Source organism: Trachemys scripta, chromosome 12, assembly GCF_013100865.1.
Source record: "Trachemys scripta elegans isolate TJP31775 chromosome 12, CAS_Tse_1.0, whole genome shotgun sequence".
In the NCBI taxonomy this organism is placed as follows: Eukaryota; Metazoa; Chordata; order Testudines; family Emydidae; genus Trachemys; species Trachemys scripta.
Genome location: NC_048309.1, coordinates 31,958,887 through 31,977,053, shown reverse-complemented (window position 1 = coordinate 31,977,053; position 18,167 = coordinate 31,958,887). Strand labels below are relative to the sequence as shown.

The 18,167-nt window shown below is 47.1% G+C and overlaps 1 protein-coding gene across 6 annotated transcripts in view; it reads right to left on the bottom strand.

Moving 5' to 3' along the window:
- The window catches only part of CPNE1 (copine 1), an 89,327-nt gene that overhangs the window by 33,289 nt on the left and 37,871 nt on the right, over positions 1-18,167 (bottom strand). For 5 of the 6 annotated variants that reach the window (XM_034786958.1, XM_034786953.1, XM_034786957.1 and 2 more), the window contains 2 exons: positions 6,983-7,111; positions 5,376-5,555 (listed from right to left, as the gene is read on the bottom strand). In XM_034786958.1, coding sequence (XP_034642849.1) covers positions 5,376-5,555; positions 6,983-7,111 — 309 coding nt within the window. Of the gene's footprint in view, positions 1-5,375; positions 5,556-6,982; positions 7,112-12,842; positions 12,988-18,167 lie in introns of those variants that run through there. The other variant, XM_034786955.1, reaches the window with a different exon arrangement.

Genomic DNA, 18,167 nt, shown 5'->3' with positions numbered 1-18,167 from the left:
GGACCACGATGCCACCCTGCTTATCTCCTGGATCGGGACCTGGGCCAGGAATGCTGCCGAGGAGGCCTGCGTTCTTCTGTAACGTGCCGTTAGTTCAGGGGCTGGTACTTTTGCCATTTCATATCATGCCTGGATACAAGACATGATCCATGATGAAATCCTCTGTGATGAGACCGAAAGGCCCTTCATCCAGTCTGCAATTGCCACAAACAGTTGGTTTGACTTATGGAACGGCTTTGTACATTCAATGTAAAAGGCCAGCGCTCGAATGTCCAGGGAGTGTAGCCTTTCTTCTAGACTATCCACGTGAGGCTTTGGGTAAAAGATAGGTAGAAAAATGTCCTGATTGGAGTGGAATTGGGACACAACCTTTGGGAGAAAGGCTGGGTGAGACCTACGCTGCACCTTGTCCTTATAGAAAATAGTGTAAGGAGGGTCAGAGGTTAGGGCTTTAAGCTCCGACACTCTCCTTGCTGACGTAATGGCAACTAGGAATGTCATCTTCCATGACAGGTAGAGCAGTGAACAAGTCGCCAGGGGTTCAAATGGGGGCCCCATTAGTCTGGAAAGGACCAGGTTGAGATCCCATGCTGGGATAGGTTGCTTAATCTGCGGGTATAGCTTGTCCAGATCTTTTGGGACTGACCATTGTGTTGGTGAAGACAGAACAGCTTGCCATTCCTGGGTGGAAGGCGAAGATGGCTGCCAGAGATGATTCCAAGAGGCCCTGCTGTTTTAAATGCAGTAGGTAGTCTAGGATAAGCGGTATGGGAGCCTGCATCGGAGGAGCGCGACCTTAGAACCCCAGATTGCAAACCTTTTCCAATCGGCCAGGTAGGTAGCTCTGGTGGAGGGTTTCCTGCTTCCTAAAAGGACCTCTCTAACTGGCTCAGAGCACATGAGCTCCATTGGGTTTAGCCATGAAGCTTCCAAGCAGTGAGGTGCAGAGACTCGAGGTTGGGATGATGAAGACGACTGTGGTCTTGGGTGATCAGGTCCGGGACCAGGGGCAATGTGATTGGGGTGTCCACTGACAGCTCCAGGAGCATGGTGTACCAGCGCTGGCTAGGCCAAGCCAGTGCTACCAGTATGACCACCGCCTTGTCCCTGCAGATCTTGCGCTGAACACTGGGGATGAGCAGAACCGGTGGGAACATGTACAACAGATGGTCTGTCCAAGGAAGGAGAAATGCATCCCCTAGAAAGCCCAGGCTGAGATTCCAGAAGGAACAGAATCAGGGGCCCTTTCTGTTGCTCTTCGTGGTGAGCAGGTCGATTTGGAGAACTCCCCACCTTTGGAAAACGTTGTGCACCACATCCGGGCGGATAGACCACTTGTGATTGTGGAAGGACCTGCTGAGGTAATCCGCCAACTCATTCTGAGAAACTGGGAGGTAAAGTGCTTCCAGGTGAATGGAGTGGGCTATGCAGAAATCCCACAGCTTAAGGGCTTCCCGACATAGGGGAGAAGAACGAGCACCCTGCCTGTTTATGCAAAACATAGCAATTGTGTTGTCTGTCATGATCCCCACACACTTCCCTTGCAATTGGGCCTGGAAGGCTTGACACGCCAGTCGGACCACTCTCAACTCCTTGACATTGATGTGGAGTGAAAGCTCGTCCTGCAACCAGAGACCTTGGGTCTGGAGTTCTCCCAGGTCAGCACCCCATCCCAGCGCTGATGCATCTGTCAAGAGGGACAGAAAGGTCTGAGGTTTGTTGAAGGGGACTCCCTTGCACACCTCCTGTGGGTTGAGCCACCAGTGGACGGATTCGAGAATCAGCACCAGGCGGGTGACCCCCTTGTCCAGGCTGTTGCGCCCCGGACAGTAGGTGGATGCCAGCCAAGCTTGGAGAGGCCTGAGTCTCACGTGCTGTACCACATACGTACATGCTTCCATGTGGCCAAGAAGCCTCAAGCAACCCCTTGTTGTGGTAGTAGGGTACCGCCTGAGGCTTTGTATGATGTCTGTCATTCACCAAAAGCGAGCCTCTGGCAGGGATGGCCTAGCCTGGCCTGAGTCCAACACTGCTCCGATAAAATCTATTCTGTGTGTCAGTGTAGCGGGACGGTCACCCTGCTCCAGCTAAGAAGGGGTTAAGAGCCAGCCCTTGGAGAGGGCCGGGGCAGGGAGGAATGGCTAGGCTGATTGGGGAAACAGCCACAGCTGAGGCCACGCCCCAATCAGGCCACAGCTAGCCCTATAAAAGGGCTGTGAGCCAGGAGCTCGCACACAGTCTCTCTCTCTAGCTGTGGATTGAGTTGGGCCTGGCTGCTTGGGAGCACAGCAGGGTACCTAGAGTGGAGCAGGGCTGGGGAAAGGCCAGAGGAGCTGGGGAGCTCCAGGCTGGAAAACCCCCGGGCTGCAGGCCTTGGTAAAAGCCAGGAAGAGTACTGGGGTTGCAGAGGTGCAGACCAGGGTAGGCAAAGGCAGCAGGTCCAAACCCCCCTTGCCAATGATGAGTGGATTACAGACTGCAGTCTGCCCCAGTGAGCGGAGGTTAGGTGGTGACTGGCAGTAGCCACTGAGGCAAGGTGGATATAGAGAGTTGGGGGTTCCCCTGGGAGGGGACACCCAAAGTGTGGGAACACTGCCAGGCGGCAGCACCCCAAGGCAAAGGCAAGGGGTCCAGGAGGGACATGAGGGCCAGCGACAAGCAAGAAATCAGCCGGCCTGCAGAGGGCGCTCCGGAGCTGGAGAGCTAATTCCCTGGATGACCAGCAGGAGGCGCCGCACCGGTGAGTCGTCACCTCGCTACAGTTGGGTTAAGGGTTGATTTGTGCTTGTTGAGCAGCAAACCCAACCTGTCGAAGGTGGAACTTACGAAGCTGACTTGTCACTCCACTTCGTCCCTGGAATGCCCCCTGAGCAGCCAGTCGTTGAGGTACGGGTAAACCTGCACCTGCCTCCGGTGTAGGAGGGTGGCTATGACCGACATGCACTTGGTGAACACTCGTGAGGCCGTTCACAGGCCAAAGGGGAGGACTGTAAATTGGTAATGACTGTGATTGACCACAAACCTGAGGAAACATCTGTGGGCAGGAATTATAGAGATGTGGAAATACGCGTGCTTGAGGTTGAGGGCGGTGTACCAGTCTCTTTCTTCCAGAGAGGGAATAATCATGCTTAGAGAGACCATGCAGAACCTCAACTTTCTCATTAAACTGTTGGGGCCTCGCAGGTGAAGGATGGGTCTGAGACCCCCATTAGCTTTGGGGATTAGGAAATAATAGGAACAGAATCCCTTGCCCCTTAGCTCCTGTGGCGAGGAGCATTTGGATCTCCTGCATGAGATGCTTGTGAGAAGGGTCCCTGAAGAGGAATGGGGAAGGGGACTGGGAGAGAGGGGAAGGGCAGAATTGGAGAGAATATCTCATTTCCACCATGCAAAGGACCCAGCTATCTGAATCTGTGCCCAAGCACAATAGAAGTGGGACAGATGGTTGAGAAAACGGGGAGAAGGATCCAGTGTGCAGGCTGGTGTGTCGCCCCCAGGCGTGCCTTCAAAAGGCTTGCTTAGAGCCTGACGATGGTCTTGTCAAGCCTTGGCCCGGCGGAGGATGGGGAGGCTTGCACCTGCCATTCCTATCCTGCTTCCTGGAGAAGTCATGCCTGGGCCGGAGGGTTAGAAACGCTGTAGGGGCTGTGACTTAAAATGTTTCCGCTGGGTGGCAGGGGTATGCATGCGCAACGATTTCAGCATCACCCGCAAATCTTTTAGGCTGTGAAGCCTGGAGTATGTTTGCTCCACAAATAGGCCCATGCTATCAAAGGGCAGGTCCTGAATAGTTTGTTGGACTTCAGGAGGAAGACCAGATGCCTGGAGCCAGGAGCTCCTTCTCATGGCTATACCAGAGGACATGGTCCGCGTGGCCAAGTCCACAGCATCCAGTGAGGACTGTAAAGAGGTCCGTGCCACCACCTTGCCCTCATCCACTATCGCTGCAAACTCGGCTCTAGAATCTGCTGGCACAAGCTCCTTGAATTTCATCATGGATTCCCACGAATTAAAATTGTATCTGATGAGGATTGCTTGCTGGTGAGCAAGCAGGATCCCTCTGGTCAAGTAGACCTTCCAGCCAAAGAGGTCCATCTTTTTGGAGTCTTTCGACTTGGGAGTTGGGCCCTGTTGTCCCTGTCTCTCTCTCTCTCTCGTTTACTGCCACCACAACAAGTGAGCAGGACTGCGGGTGAGAGAATAAGTACTCGGACCCTTTAGCGAAATAGTTCCTCTGCACGCCTTTTGCAGCAGCAAACATGTACTTCTTGAACATTAATTTTTAAATTAAAATAATTTTAACACATTATAGTAAAGTCAGGCCTTAATATAGATTGTTATAATTTCATATTTAATTTTAAGTAGGCTTATTTTTAGAAAGAAAATGTATGTAATTTAAATTAAAATGGACTTTTTAAAATAATTTTTTATCCACTCTGCTTGCCAAAAGATCCTACATCAATAGAAAGAACTCTGCTGCAGACCCTGTGAAAGATCCTAAAGGTACTTTAGATGCCAAAGCTATGTCTACACTAGGAAGACTATACTGACATAGCTATGTCAGCATAGCAATGCCAGCATAAACCTGTAGTGTAGACGCAGTCTACATGGATGGAAGACAGTTTAGGGGACTAGTGTAGGAATACCACCTTCCCAAACAACAGCAGCTACATTGACGAGAGCATTCCTGTCAAAATAGCTGCATCTACGCTGGAGATTAGGCTGGCATAGCTTGATCACAGCCCTGACCAACACAGCTATGTCAACCTAACTTTTAAGCACAGACCAAGCCTAAATATAGTGACTGCAGCAGAGCCAGCCCTAGGAGTTAGAGATCCACTCAGTACCATTCTAAATGGAATGAAAGAAATACTGTATTTCAGAGGGTACTCTTTTAAAATACAATGGCTGAGAGAACTCCAAGCCACTTCAGACTTAAGCTAGTGGCACACACTCTTTTTCTAAGGCCTGCCCTACTTTAAATTAAGTTGACATAGCTACGGCTGAAAAACGCACACCCTGGAATGACTTAGCTATGCTGACCTAAGCCTGGTGTAGATGGAGCTAGGTGGACAGAAGGTAGTCATCTACCTACTGCTGCTAGGTGGATTACCTACAGCAACAGAAAACCCCCTTTTGTTACTTTCGGAAACGTCTACACGACTGTGCTACAGCAGCATAGCCACACTGCTGTAGCTGTGCCACTATAGCACCCATAATGTAGACATGGCCTATATAAGATCAGTTGAAAGGATTAAATTCTTTCACCTCAAGTATGCCAAAGCTTCTGACACCTAAGTTTCTCCTGTTTTCAGATTTAAACCTACATATATCACAACTTTGCAGAACATTAGAGAAGAAATTTCTGCAAGTACCTGTCCCAGTGTACACTCAACCCCTCCAAGGTAATCATCATCATTTAAGTCATAGGACTTGTTATCAATATCATATACACCAAACTTCAGCTTCTGCACTTTCTCAAAGTAATAATCAACGAGCAGCTTCTTGGAGAATTCAGGCTTCTGGCAGTTCTTTATCTTTTCAGTTCGATCCAACTATGCAAAGAAAGAGATGGAGATGATCACTATATATAAACATATTAACCACACTTGCCACAAAACTCTTTATATCCCTCACCCCCAAACACTTCTTCACTGGCCTTTATATGCACCATATCTGAGGATCCAGGCTGCTAAATCTAGCCACTGCCACAGAGCCTGCTGACAGCTCTGCAACTTTGTACTCCCCGAATGTTAATAAAGAAACTATATAATCAATTATCAGAGGGCTAGCCATGTTAGTCTGGATCTGTAAAAAGTGACAAAGAGTCCTGTGGCACCTTATAGACCTTATGACACATCTGACGAAGTGGGTATTCACCCACAAAAGCTTATGCTCCAATACGTCTATTAGTCTATAAGGTGCCACAGGACTCTTTCTCCCTATAATGGCCACTAAATTTGGCTTAGAGATAATCTGAAACTGAGGAAAAAAGCCACTGACATACTATGGACAAATTATTTGGTGGCCTCAAAGTGCAGTCACCAACTCTTGCTCACATTTTTTCCTAAAATATTTAATTAGCTTTAGGAAAACAAATAAATATGCATATCCATATCACTGTAATTTATTTATTGCAAGCTGCTAAGTCTGCTGTGAAAAGTGATATTAACAAACATACAAGTATCACTTTTCACAGCAGACTTACTCAGCCCCACAAGTCTGGGGTCAAATTAAGCCCTGGATGGGGGATTAGGGGAGGCAGCAGGGGCCAGGGACAATGGGAATGGTGGTTTGGCAGCAGGGGGTTGGAGCCTGAAGCCCCGCAGGGGACGGAACCCAAAGCCACGTGGCCGGAGCCTGAAGCCAGATCCTGCCTCTCCATCACCCCCCGGGCTGAAGCTAAAAGCCTGAGCCCCACCACCCCTGGAAAGGTGGGGAACTCACCGACTGCTTGTTCTTCCAGCATCGTGCCCCAGCTGACTCCAGAGGGGGGCAGGGCCCAACTCCTGCTGGAAGCCCCAGCAACCAACATCACGGCTGTGCATCTTTCTAGGAGCACTGAAGGGGAGGGGCCACTGCTCCCTCTTCCCTCCCCCATCACAACCCAGGAGGCTGTGGCCCCAAGAAAAGCCCCTGGTGGCCGCATTAGAGAAACGCTGTACTATGTGCTGATTGCCCACCTCACAGGGGAAAAGCAGCAGCACATGGCACATCCTAACAGAAAAACAAACATTCCTGTTGTTTCTCCAAGTTAATAAGCAAACGATTCTTACTTTATCACACTTGAGAGACATGAACTTTCAAAGTCACAAAATTTTTAACCAAATATTAATTTGTAAATATTTGCAGCATTTAATTAAGCAAATTACGCAATTACTAGGAAGAATAACAAGTGCAAATATTTACTGTTAGGTCATGTTCTGAAAATACATATTTCTGTATGATAATGCAAAACTGGAGATTATAGACTACTTTTTACCTCTGCCCATTGATCACCTCCCACATTTTGAAGTAAGACACACAGAGGGTCAGATTTTGAACCAACATCTTTGTCAATGAGATTCTCACAGGATATCGACAATTCCACCTTAGTCACACACTGAGCCATCTGCAGAAAAGGAATAAATGCAAATGTTGATAAAGTACTTATCAATAAAACCACGTCCCTCACATTCATAACAGTGACACATAGCAAGCCACACAGCACAGAAAACAGAACCTAAGTAGGATAAATACACCTCAGCTAGAGGATTCTTGGGATTTTAGAAGGGGACAAAGCTCTCAAGTTGATTCTAAATTCCAGTGTTTATATTCTGGGTATTTGTAAAACAAGGATTCCATTTAATTATTGAAAATTGTACACAAGGCTTGAAATACACAGCCATTTAGAAAGATTAATTTAGGAAGTCCAGAATACACACTTTAACACACTTAAAACTTCCTTCATCAAATAATGGCACTCCACCAGAGAAGTAGATCGCACCATGAAACAGACCACGCAAATACCCTGAGAGAATCTGCCTGAACTCCCTCCATTGCACATCCCTAGTTCTCATCTACAACCCCACAGCGAAACCCATACAGGGTATCATTAAACAGTTGCAATCCATACTCAATGGGGATCACATCCTGATAGAAATCTTTCCTGAACTCCCTCTTCTGGCCTTCAAACAAACCCCCAACTTCACCAAGCTCATCATCAGAAGCAAGCTCCCCACGGAGCAGGACACCCCAACTCAAAGAGGCACCAGATCCTGCCAGAACAGATACAAAACCGCCAGACATATCTCCACTGCTACAATGATCAATACCCCACACAACACACCTTTCAACATTCCTGGGTCCTACACATGCCTATCACAACACTGCCATGGGTGCACAGGTTCAGCGCTCTGAAACCACTCTGAATAGTGTTGCCAACTTTCTAATTGCACAAAACCGAACATACTTGCCCCACCCCCTGCCCTGAAGCCCCACTACTGCCCTGCCCCTTCTCTGAGGCCTCGCCCACACTCACTCCAGCCCCCCTCCCTCCGTCGCTCGCTCTCCCCCACCCTCTCTCACTTTCACTGGGGCAGGAGTGCGGGAGCAAGTGAGGGCTCCAGTTGGGGGTGCGGACTCCAGGGTAGGGCCAGAAATGAGGGGTTCAGGGTGTGGGAGGGGGCGCCGGGCTGGGGGTGACAGTTCCGGCTGGGGGTGCAGGCTGTGGGGTGGAACTGGGGATGAGGCATTTGGGGTGCAGGATTGGGCTCCAGGCTGGGGCCAAGGGGTTTGGAGTGCAGGAGTGGGCTCAGGGCTGGGGCAGAGGGTTGAGGTGTGGGAGGGAGTGCAGGCTCTAGATGGGAATGTGGGTTCTGGGGTGGGGCCGGCAATGAGGGGTTTGGGGTGCAGGAGGAGGCTCAGGGCTGGGACCCAAGGGTTTGGAGTGGGGGAGGGGGCTCAGGGCTGGGGCAGGGGGTTGGAGTGAGGGAGGGGGTGCGGGCTCTGGGAGGGAATCTGGGTGCAGGAGGAGGCTGGGGTAGGGGTGCAGGTGGAGGTTGGCAAAGGGCATTAGGGTGCAAGCTCTGGAAGGGGGCTCAGGGCTGGGGTGCAGGAGTGGGGTCTGGGAGGAAATTAAGGTGCGGGAGAGGGTTCCGACCTAGGGCAGGGGGATTGGGGTACAGATTGCGGCTGGGTGGCACTTACCTCAGGCTGCTCCGGGTGGGTGGCATTGCGGGGCTAAGGCAGGCTCCCTGCCTGACCTGGCTCTGGGCTGCTCCTGGAAGCGGCCAGCGTGTCCGACTCCTAGACACAGGGGCGATCAGGTGGCTCTGCACAGTGCGTGCTACCCATACCTGCAGGCGCCACTCCCGAAGCTCCAATTGGCTGCGGTTCCCGAGCAATGGGAGCAGTGGAGCCAGTGCTACACGGAGCTTCCCTGATCGCTTTTGCGCCTAGGGGCCGCACATGCCGGCCGCTTCCAGGGAGTGCACAGAGCCAGGGCAGGCAGGAAGCCTGCCTTAGTCCTGCTGTACCGCCGACCAGACTTTTAACGGCCCGGTCAGCAGTGCTGACCGGAGCTGCCAAGCTCTCTTTTTGATCGGGCGTTCTGGTCGAAAACCTGGCAACCCTAACTCTGAATGATGTTCAGACAGGATCCTCTTATAGTGAGACGACGCCTCAGGGCACACTCTCACTAGGGCAAGCCTCCTTGGCTTCAGTGCCTTCTGGGTCTGACTTGATGCTGTGAGCTCCCCACAGTGAGCCCACCTGAACAGGAGACCTGGGGAAGCCTTACATGCCTCCAAAGAGGCCATGCACCCTCAACTTCCACAGTCAGCAGTCAAGTATCAGGGGGTAGCCGTGTTAGTCTGTATCTACAAAAACAACAAGGAGTCTGGTGGCACCTTAAAGACTAACAGATTTATTTGGGCATAAGCTTTCGTGAGTAAAAACCTCACTTCTTCGGATGCATGTAAACCAGAAAATTTATTAGTTGTCTGGAATACAGTGCAGAACAGATCTTGTTAGCAGAGAAAGCAGAAAGATTCAGCAAAGTCCATCTTGGGGAGACCCAGACCCCTAGGCTCCTCCCGTCCCGAGTCCCAACCAGGAGATTGATCAGCATCTAGCAGCGCCTCAGTCATGCCCAGTTGCCCCACCTCCATCCTTTGTCTCTTTCCCAGCAAACTGGTCACCTGGCCTCCACCTCTCTCTTTGTTTTCCCATGCGTTGCAGCCAGCTGGCTTCTTGCAGAGGATCAGCCCCAGCCATCAGTTGCCAGGATACAGACTGTCTGGTCATTGTCTGGGCCCAGGCAGTTAGAGTGCAGTCACACCTGCTCTCTAGGGGCCTCTGCAATGATCACACACCGTTGTCCCACTACCTAGATACTTGTGCAACACACAAAGGAAACTGAGGCACCACAACATTCATACAAAACATTAAGAAAATTCCCATTTTGTCAGTGGCGTACCTCATTCAGTACACTAAATGCTCCAACAACCACCATGTGAGTGAAATGAGACAGTCACTATGCTCTCAAATGAATTCACACAGAAAAATGATGAGATATAAACACCATTATCACCCAAGTGTGAACATTGTTTTATGAAAAATCACTCCATACATGATCTCTCAAGTCCTTAGCCTCAAAGGAAACCTGCATAACACCTTCAAAAGCTGAACTTGTATTCATAACTCAGCTAGACACCAAAAACCATGAACTTAAGACATTGGATTTATGGCTCTGTACAACTACCTGTAACCCACTAACCCTCCTTTGTCCTATGACTCTAGAGATGTTAATTGCACACTTCACATGAATCATTTCTTGCAACACGTGTTAATTCCTTTTCTGTTCCATCCTTGTAGTTAGATGTGACACTGAGGCCTTGTCTAAACTACACGTAAGCTGCCTTACGTCGACCAAACTGTGTAAGCATCTACACTAAAACGTCCCTTCCGCCGATGTAACTCACCCACTATACTGACTTAATAACTCCATCTCTGTGAGCAGTGTAGCGCTTAAGTCGATGTAATTAGGGTGTGTGTAGACACTGCGTTACTTACATTGCTTGTTACCGCCCAGAGCCCCACTGCTCTGGGGCTCCGGCTGTTAGTGCCCCACTTAAATGGGTACAAGCACTCCTGGTGAGGATGCGCACCACTGACAGAAAGAGCATAGCGTGGACACAAAGAGCCAATTTAATTACTGCAGTAGCTGTATATCAACCTAACTTAAGTCAACTTAATTCTGTAGCGTAGACATGCCCACATGTAGTACCTCTCCTAGACCCAAAGAGCTCTATGTAAGCTTGCCTCTTTCACCAACAGAAGATGGCCCAATAAAAAAAATTACCTCACCCTCCTTGTCTCTCTAATCTATTAATTAACACGGTAGTGAACGGACCAACGGAGTGGCGTTGCAACAGAATATTTTAATATACAAATTTCAGAACAAGAGTTTCCTTACTTTAAAAAAAATGACAGTAAATAAAATTTGTATTAATTGATAACTTGGTTTGGATCCAGTAACAGATCCTGCAGACAACCACTGCATTCTTTAAGAAAATAAAAGCAATTTTATCAATCAGACCTAAATCTTCAAGAGAAAAACTTGGTGTATCACAGTAAAATTACAGGTTACTGGAGGGATAGCTCAGTGGTTTGAGCATTGGCTTGCTAAACACAGGGTTGTAAATTCAATCCTTGAGGGGGTCATTTAGAGATCTGGGGCAAAAATCTGTCTGGAGATTGGTCCTGCTTTGAGCAGGGGGTTGGACTAGATGACCTCCTGAGGTCCCTTCCAACCCTGACATTCTAGGACTCTATGAATGCAATTGACCTATGCAATATTTTCACCCCAAACACTAAAATAGAAATGTCTCAATATTTTATTCAGCAAAATATTATTTTGTAAACAAACAAAAACATTGAATGCAATGGCTAGCTAGGATTAACACAGGCAGATTTTTTTTTTTAAATTTGACAATTTCATGTCTTGTAAATACAGTCTAAAGACAAAGTGATCTACAGCTAATCTTAAAAGTTTACAACCAAAATTCTGCTAGCAATCTTTTTAAAATCTCTTATACTGTCACTGATAAAGAAAATCTATAGACAATACAATACAATGTTTAAAGTAAAGGAATAAATATAATTTAAAAGCAAATATCCCCTTGTCTGAGATTATTTATTTTAAATTCACGTACCAGGCTTATTCACGTTCCTCCTGAAAAAAAAGGAGAAAGACAATCCTCTACCTATGGATGCTTCTGAATCTTTTTCCACCCCAGAGTTCACATTTTTTCTGATGTTGCTCTGTCACTAAGAGCTCTCAAATATGTGTTGTGTGGACAAGTTTAATTCAGTCAAAGCTAATATTTTCCCTTTATATATCAAATTTTGTGTGTGTGAGTCAAGTTTCTACAAATCAGTGAATGAGATTGTGTCCTTGTGCAACAAGTTTTTGGGGTCTTATTCTTGCTTGAAACTATATGGAATATTGAACTGATAGACATAATGTAAAAACAGGGTTGCAGGCTAACCTGACTATGTGTGTACTGTTTTATATTGCATTTTATAGGATTCCAGATCTCTCTTTTAGGAGCTAGAGAACCCTCTGTAGAATATAATCAGTTATCTAACTCCCAGTTTGCTCTCCCTGCAGTATTTTGTTGTTTCAGTCCGAGGGTGACCTATGCCAACTGTCCAACCTGCCAAGTACTCCTTTTATGACACTGGAAAACAAAGCTTCAGCTGGCAGAGGCTGAGCCCTCCTGGTGCACGAAAGGTCTGAAGTACAAATAAGCTGATGGAAAATCCCGTGCAACCTGAAGATTAGCACAAATTTAACCATCACTATGAATCTGAGCGCAAGAACACCAGCCTCTACTAGGCAAACATCCTGCTCGATGAGATCCACTTCTGCAAACAATGAACCGCGGCGCTCCGGGAGCCCCCAGGGCCTGCCGTTCACACAGCCAGGTTACATAAGGCGACCCGTGCTCGCGGGATGCTCAGGCCCAGCCAACGCCGCGCTCCGGGAGGCGGAGAGGAGCGGAGCAGAAAGGGAGGCTGGCTGGGTGGCTCTCACCCCCTCCTGCGCCCTAGCGCACCGACACGGAGCCACAACCAACTGCAGCTATGGCGGCCAGCCCCGGGAGAGAAGGGCCCTGCAAGCCGGCCCCCGCCCGACACCGCGCAAGGGTCCATTGCCCTGCCGGCATGCAGCTGGGAGCAGTGCCCCCGGCGCCGGCCCCAGCCCGCACTCCGCTCTCGCCGGGGCAGCAGACCTAGCCTACCGCCCGTCTGCCCCCAACGCCCCGCGGGCTGTGGGGCGCCCCGGCCCGACCCACCTCTGCTCTTCCCACGCGATCCGCACCCAGCGCAGCAGCGGCCAAGGTGTGGGGTCTGGGCGGGCCAGCGCGGCTCTGGCACCCTGATCTCCCGGCTCCTCCCCGGGGCGGGGACGCTGCGCCAGGAGGCCCAGCTCGGGGGAGGAGAACGCTCCCCAGCCCGGATCGCCGCCAGCGCCGGGCTCTCTCAGCCCCAGCAGCTGCTCGGCGAGGAGCCACGAACTCCAGAGTCTGTTCTGCCTACAGCAGGAAACTTCCTGCAGTCCCGGCGAGGGGCACTGCCAGCTCCTTGGGCGGCTCCCAACAGCGACGGGAAGGGGCAGGCTATTGGGAAGCGCAGTCGGGGTAGAGGCTGAAGAGGGGACAGGGATCACGATAACAGCGAAGAGGAACAGTGGCAGGATTATGCGGAGTCTGAGAGCAGAAGCCAGGGAAAACACTGAGGTTGCGGCTTCCATTGATGACAATGAGTGAGCTGCGCCTGTTTGTTCGCTCCATGCCATGAGCTAACTGACCAGTTTGACTTAGATAAACACTAGTTGGAGAAAAAAGACCGAGGACTACATGTTGCAACTTAGAGACTAACACATTTATTTGGGCATAAGCTTTCGTGGGCTAAAACCCCCTTCATCAGATGCACAGAGTGCAAAATACAGTAGGAAGATGTATATACATACAGAGAACATGAAAAAATGGGTGTTGCCATACCAGCTCTAAGGAGACTAATCAATTAAGGTGGGCTATTATCAGGAGAAAAAAACACTTTCCTAGTCATAATCAGGATGGCCCATTTCAAACAGTTGACAAGACGGTGTGAGTAACAGTAGGGGGGAATTTAGCATGGGGAAATCATTTTTACTTTGTGTAATGACCTATCCATTCCCAGTCTTTATTCAAGCCTAATTTAATGGTGTCCAGTTTGCAAATTAATTCCAGTTCTGCAGTTTCTTGTTGGAGTCTGTTTTTGAAGGTTTTTTGTTGGAGTATTGCGACTTTTAGGTCTGTAATTGAGTGACCAGGGAGATTGAAGTGTTCTCCAACTGGTTTTTGAATGTTATAATTCTTGACATCTGATTTGTGTCCATTTATTCTTTTGCATGGAGACTGTCCGGTTTGGCCAATGTACATGGCAGAGGGCAATGCTAGCATATATCATGTTGGTAGATGTGCAGGTGAACGAGCCTCTGAGGGTGTGGTTGATGTGATTAGGTCCTCTGATGGTGTCCCTTGAATAGATATGCGGACGGAGTTGGCAACGGGCTGTGTTGCAAGGATAGGTTCCTGGGTTAGTGTTTTTGTTGTGTGGTGTGTGGTTGCTGGTGAGTATTTGCTTCAGGTTGGGGGGGCTGTCTAAGCAAGGACTGGCTTGTCTCCCAAGATCTGTGAGAGTGAGGGATCGTCCTTCAGGATAGGTTGTAGATCCTTGATGATGCACTTGAGAGGTTTTGGTTGGGGGCTGAAGGTGACGGCTAGTGGCGTTCTGTTACTTTCTTTGTTGGGCCTGTCCTGGAGTAGGTGACTTCTGGGTATTCTTATGGTTCTGTCAATCTGTTTCTTCACTTCAGCAAGTGGGTAGTGTAGTTTTAAGAACGCTTGATAGAGATCTTGTAGGTGTTTCCAATCCCTCAGACAGAGACAAAGACAAATCAGAGGCTAAACTGATCCTAGGGCTCAAATCAAGCTATTGGGTGTTCTGGGAACCCAGGTATTTAGGGAGGATGGTGTTGATGGTGTCAGAGTCGTCCACAAGCCATGCAGTTCTCCTTACAAATATAGCCCTGGATGAACAAAGCATTTACTAGAGCTCTTTAAGTGCTTGTGATGTCAACTGCTGCAGAAAAATCTAGTTGAAGTGAAATCTTAAATGAAGTTTTCTTACAGAAATGGTTTTGGGAGAGGGAAGTTTTCTCATTTCCTTTCTTTAGCCCTCAAGTACAGATAAGAAAGTAGGCTCAGACTAGCAGAGTTGTCTCCAAGGGAATAGAAAATCCCTCCTGCTGAACCCCTACTAAATTTGAGGATTGTGCCTGAAAACTAAATATACATGTTCTGAAACTGCTTGGCCATACAGAGTTCTCTACAGTGCTTAATGCTAGAGTAGACCTCTGGAATATTAACCACAACAAATAAGTCATGGTACTTTAAGCAGTTTTCTCCCTTTCCTGACAGTCTTTCAATTTGAGGAAATTAGTTAAAATCTTAATCCTCCATTGTGGGTCAGATTGCTGAGTATGAAATATATAAAAAAGAAAATGATCAGGTAAGCAAGAAGTTTTCCATTCTAGAGCCCCTTCACAGACAACAAAATTTATGAAGGGATGTGAAATAAGCACCTAAAAGAGAGAGGATAACTACATAATAAAAAGAGCCACTAGGATGCTGAATGTAGACAGATTTTAAGAGATTACTGAGGCAGTGCAGGTGGTGGCACACTCCTTGCAAATACCACTACCATTGGAAGCATAAGAGCTTTCTGCCAGTGAAGTGATTAATCCTCACACAAATTAGCCAATAAACCCTTAGCGAAGTTAGAACTTCTGAGTTGGACTGGAGCATGCTGAAGATTTTCAAGCTTTCTTGTCCTTCTTTCTTGGGTGACAGGTCTCTAATATTTGATTGCTTCTTTGAGTCAAATATATCCTGCAGTGCCTTTGTGTATATCCAAGGTGTGCCACTCTTGTGATATTTCTATTTAAATTTATTTATTCTTAGCTTCTTCTGTGGTGTTCATCACTACATTATCTGAGCATGAGAAAATACACAAGTCCAACACTCCTGTGAGGTATTATCATTGTTTTACAGATGAGGAACTGAAGTAGAAAAGTTGGTGACTTGCCCAAGTTCACACAGGAAGTCTGTGGCAGAGCCAGGAATCTTACTTGGCTCTACTGCTTCCAACTCCAGGCCTTTAATCTCAAGGCCATCCTTCTCAGGGAACTTTTAAGTAGACAGAGAAGAGTTACGTCTACACTAGCACTTAAGCAGTTGTCCTTGCTACTTCAGGGAGAAACATTGCTGAAAAGTGTCAGCAACTATTCAGTTTCCCATTGTAGACAAAGCTCGAACATTTATTTTAATATTCAGCAGCTCACGCAAGTGTTCCTTGTGAACTGTTCTTAGACCCACTTGTCTAAGGTGATTTTCTTCCATCTTCTAAATTATTCCACTTGCTTCTGCAGTAGAAATCTCTCTGGTATCAAGGAGGCTTGGTCTAGAAATCTGTCCTGTTGCAAAAGGAAGAATGAAAGTCCCATCTAGGAGGAATGGAGGACAGCACACATTTCTTGGGCTTCACAGCTACTTTAGGGAATCCCCTGGATAAAACAGTTTGTCTTCAGAGTCCTTTGATGCTATTTGGTCTGTATATATGCTTCCAAGGCAGAGCAAAAGGTGTCTGACTACCTTATTACATGCCATGAGATAAATAAGGCTTACGGGGAAATCTCTGAAAGCTATCTTTAACCTCTTGTCACTCCAAGACATGGAATACCTAAACTTGTCTATCCAAGCAATCATATGGAGGGTGAGGCAGAACCAGTGCCAAGACACACAGCGAAGAGTAAAAGCCTTAGAATTATGCTGAAAGAATGACTTCTGTCCGTAATCCTTTGGGGGATGAATAACCGTTGGCAGGCGATCACTATCTCTGACAGATATCAGTTTTGGAAGTGACATAGTCCTTCTTGCCATTGCTGTTCTGTTCATGTTCTGTACCCAGAAGAATTATAAAGAGATGCATGCCAGTAACCCAACTGAGCATTGTAAATCTCACTAAGATTTAATAAAAAAATATTCTTAACAGGTTGCAAAAAGTTATTGCAAACTGTAGTAAACCAAAAGTACAATATTTGTAAATGAGGTTACTACAATGAGTGCAATAACAATAGATGTATATATAAAGGATAAACTAACTCTCTCTCTCATATATATGTTTATTTAGCATTATTAGAATTGGGGAGGGTCTATTTAAATTTTCTGAGGACAGAGTCAGTACACATATAAAGCCACAGGTATTTAATTATTAGTCATCTTATTCAACTCATTGTTGTAGCAAGTGATTTTAACAAAAAATTAATTTCTCTTTTAAGTGTGTTTTATAATTTAACACAGTTATTTGGCCAATCACTCAAGACTGAACATCATTTAACCCACATGTGACGGATATTAGTCACGTTGCTTGATACAGTACTGTACAGCACTCAGATCCTACAGTGCTGAGAGGGTATAAAAACTGATGTAGAATAGAATTTAGTGAAGCTTTAGGAAAAGTGGACAAGACACCCTAGTTCCATTCCCACATGTGAGTAAGCTACTATCCCATATTGCTACTATTGATCTTCCATGTCACATTCTTTGGTAGCATTCAACCACAAACAGACTATGCACACAGCCTCAAAAGTCTACCATTACCTCTGACTAACTAATCAGTTTCTCTCAAGTCAGGCTAACAACAGAACTCAAGATCCTTTTTCCAAATCCACCTACATACCGTTCCTCCCCAGCCCAGCACAGAGTATAGAACAAATTTAATCTCAAGTCTATGTAGTTCTTTGGAGCCCTAATATATTTGCTCCAATTCCCCAGAGCAGACACTTCAGTACAACTTTGTACAATGTCTATCATTAGGAAAGAGAGAAGGGTAAAAAGGTCAGTTAGCCCAGGCTTCTTAGCCAGGCTTCTTAAACTTTACATATTGCCAGCAGTAAAAATTGCACACAAAAAAGGAAATATCGAAAAAGAGTAATTTCCACCTTCAGCCCCATTAGTGCACTCAGAGATACAGGACAAAATAGAGCCTAATGAAGTAGAAGGAGGGGCTGCTCAGCAAACAGAACCATCTCTGTTTAGGCTTCAGTATCTCCAAGTAACAGACATCCTTTGCAGGAAGACAACCATCACTCCTTGATTTGTGTTTGCACACAGTACAAATCAAATACGTAAATGCACATTTCAAATTTGTATTAAAAGCGGACAAGCAAATATGAAACTGCCCCATCTCACAAAATGAAGACTTATTTGAATCTTTAAAGAAAAAAAGTGAAACTCAGCCCTACCTCCCAAACGATCCCTCATCTTCCTTCCTACTTTCTCTCATTAAAATCACCGATATCTTAATTTAAACCATGTGAGCTCAGATGCCACAGTGATGGGCACTTAAAAATGTTATAATAGGATGTGGCAGCACCCGAAGTCTCCACCGGGCCCAGCTGTTGCTCAGTTTTAGCTATAGTGTGAAGATTTGCCTTGAAAAGTATCTCAGATTGAACTATTTTTATCTGGGAAGTTCCAAAGCAGAAGAGATCTCTCTTTTCAGAGAGTAAGTGA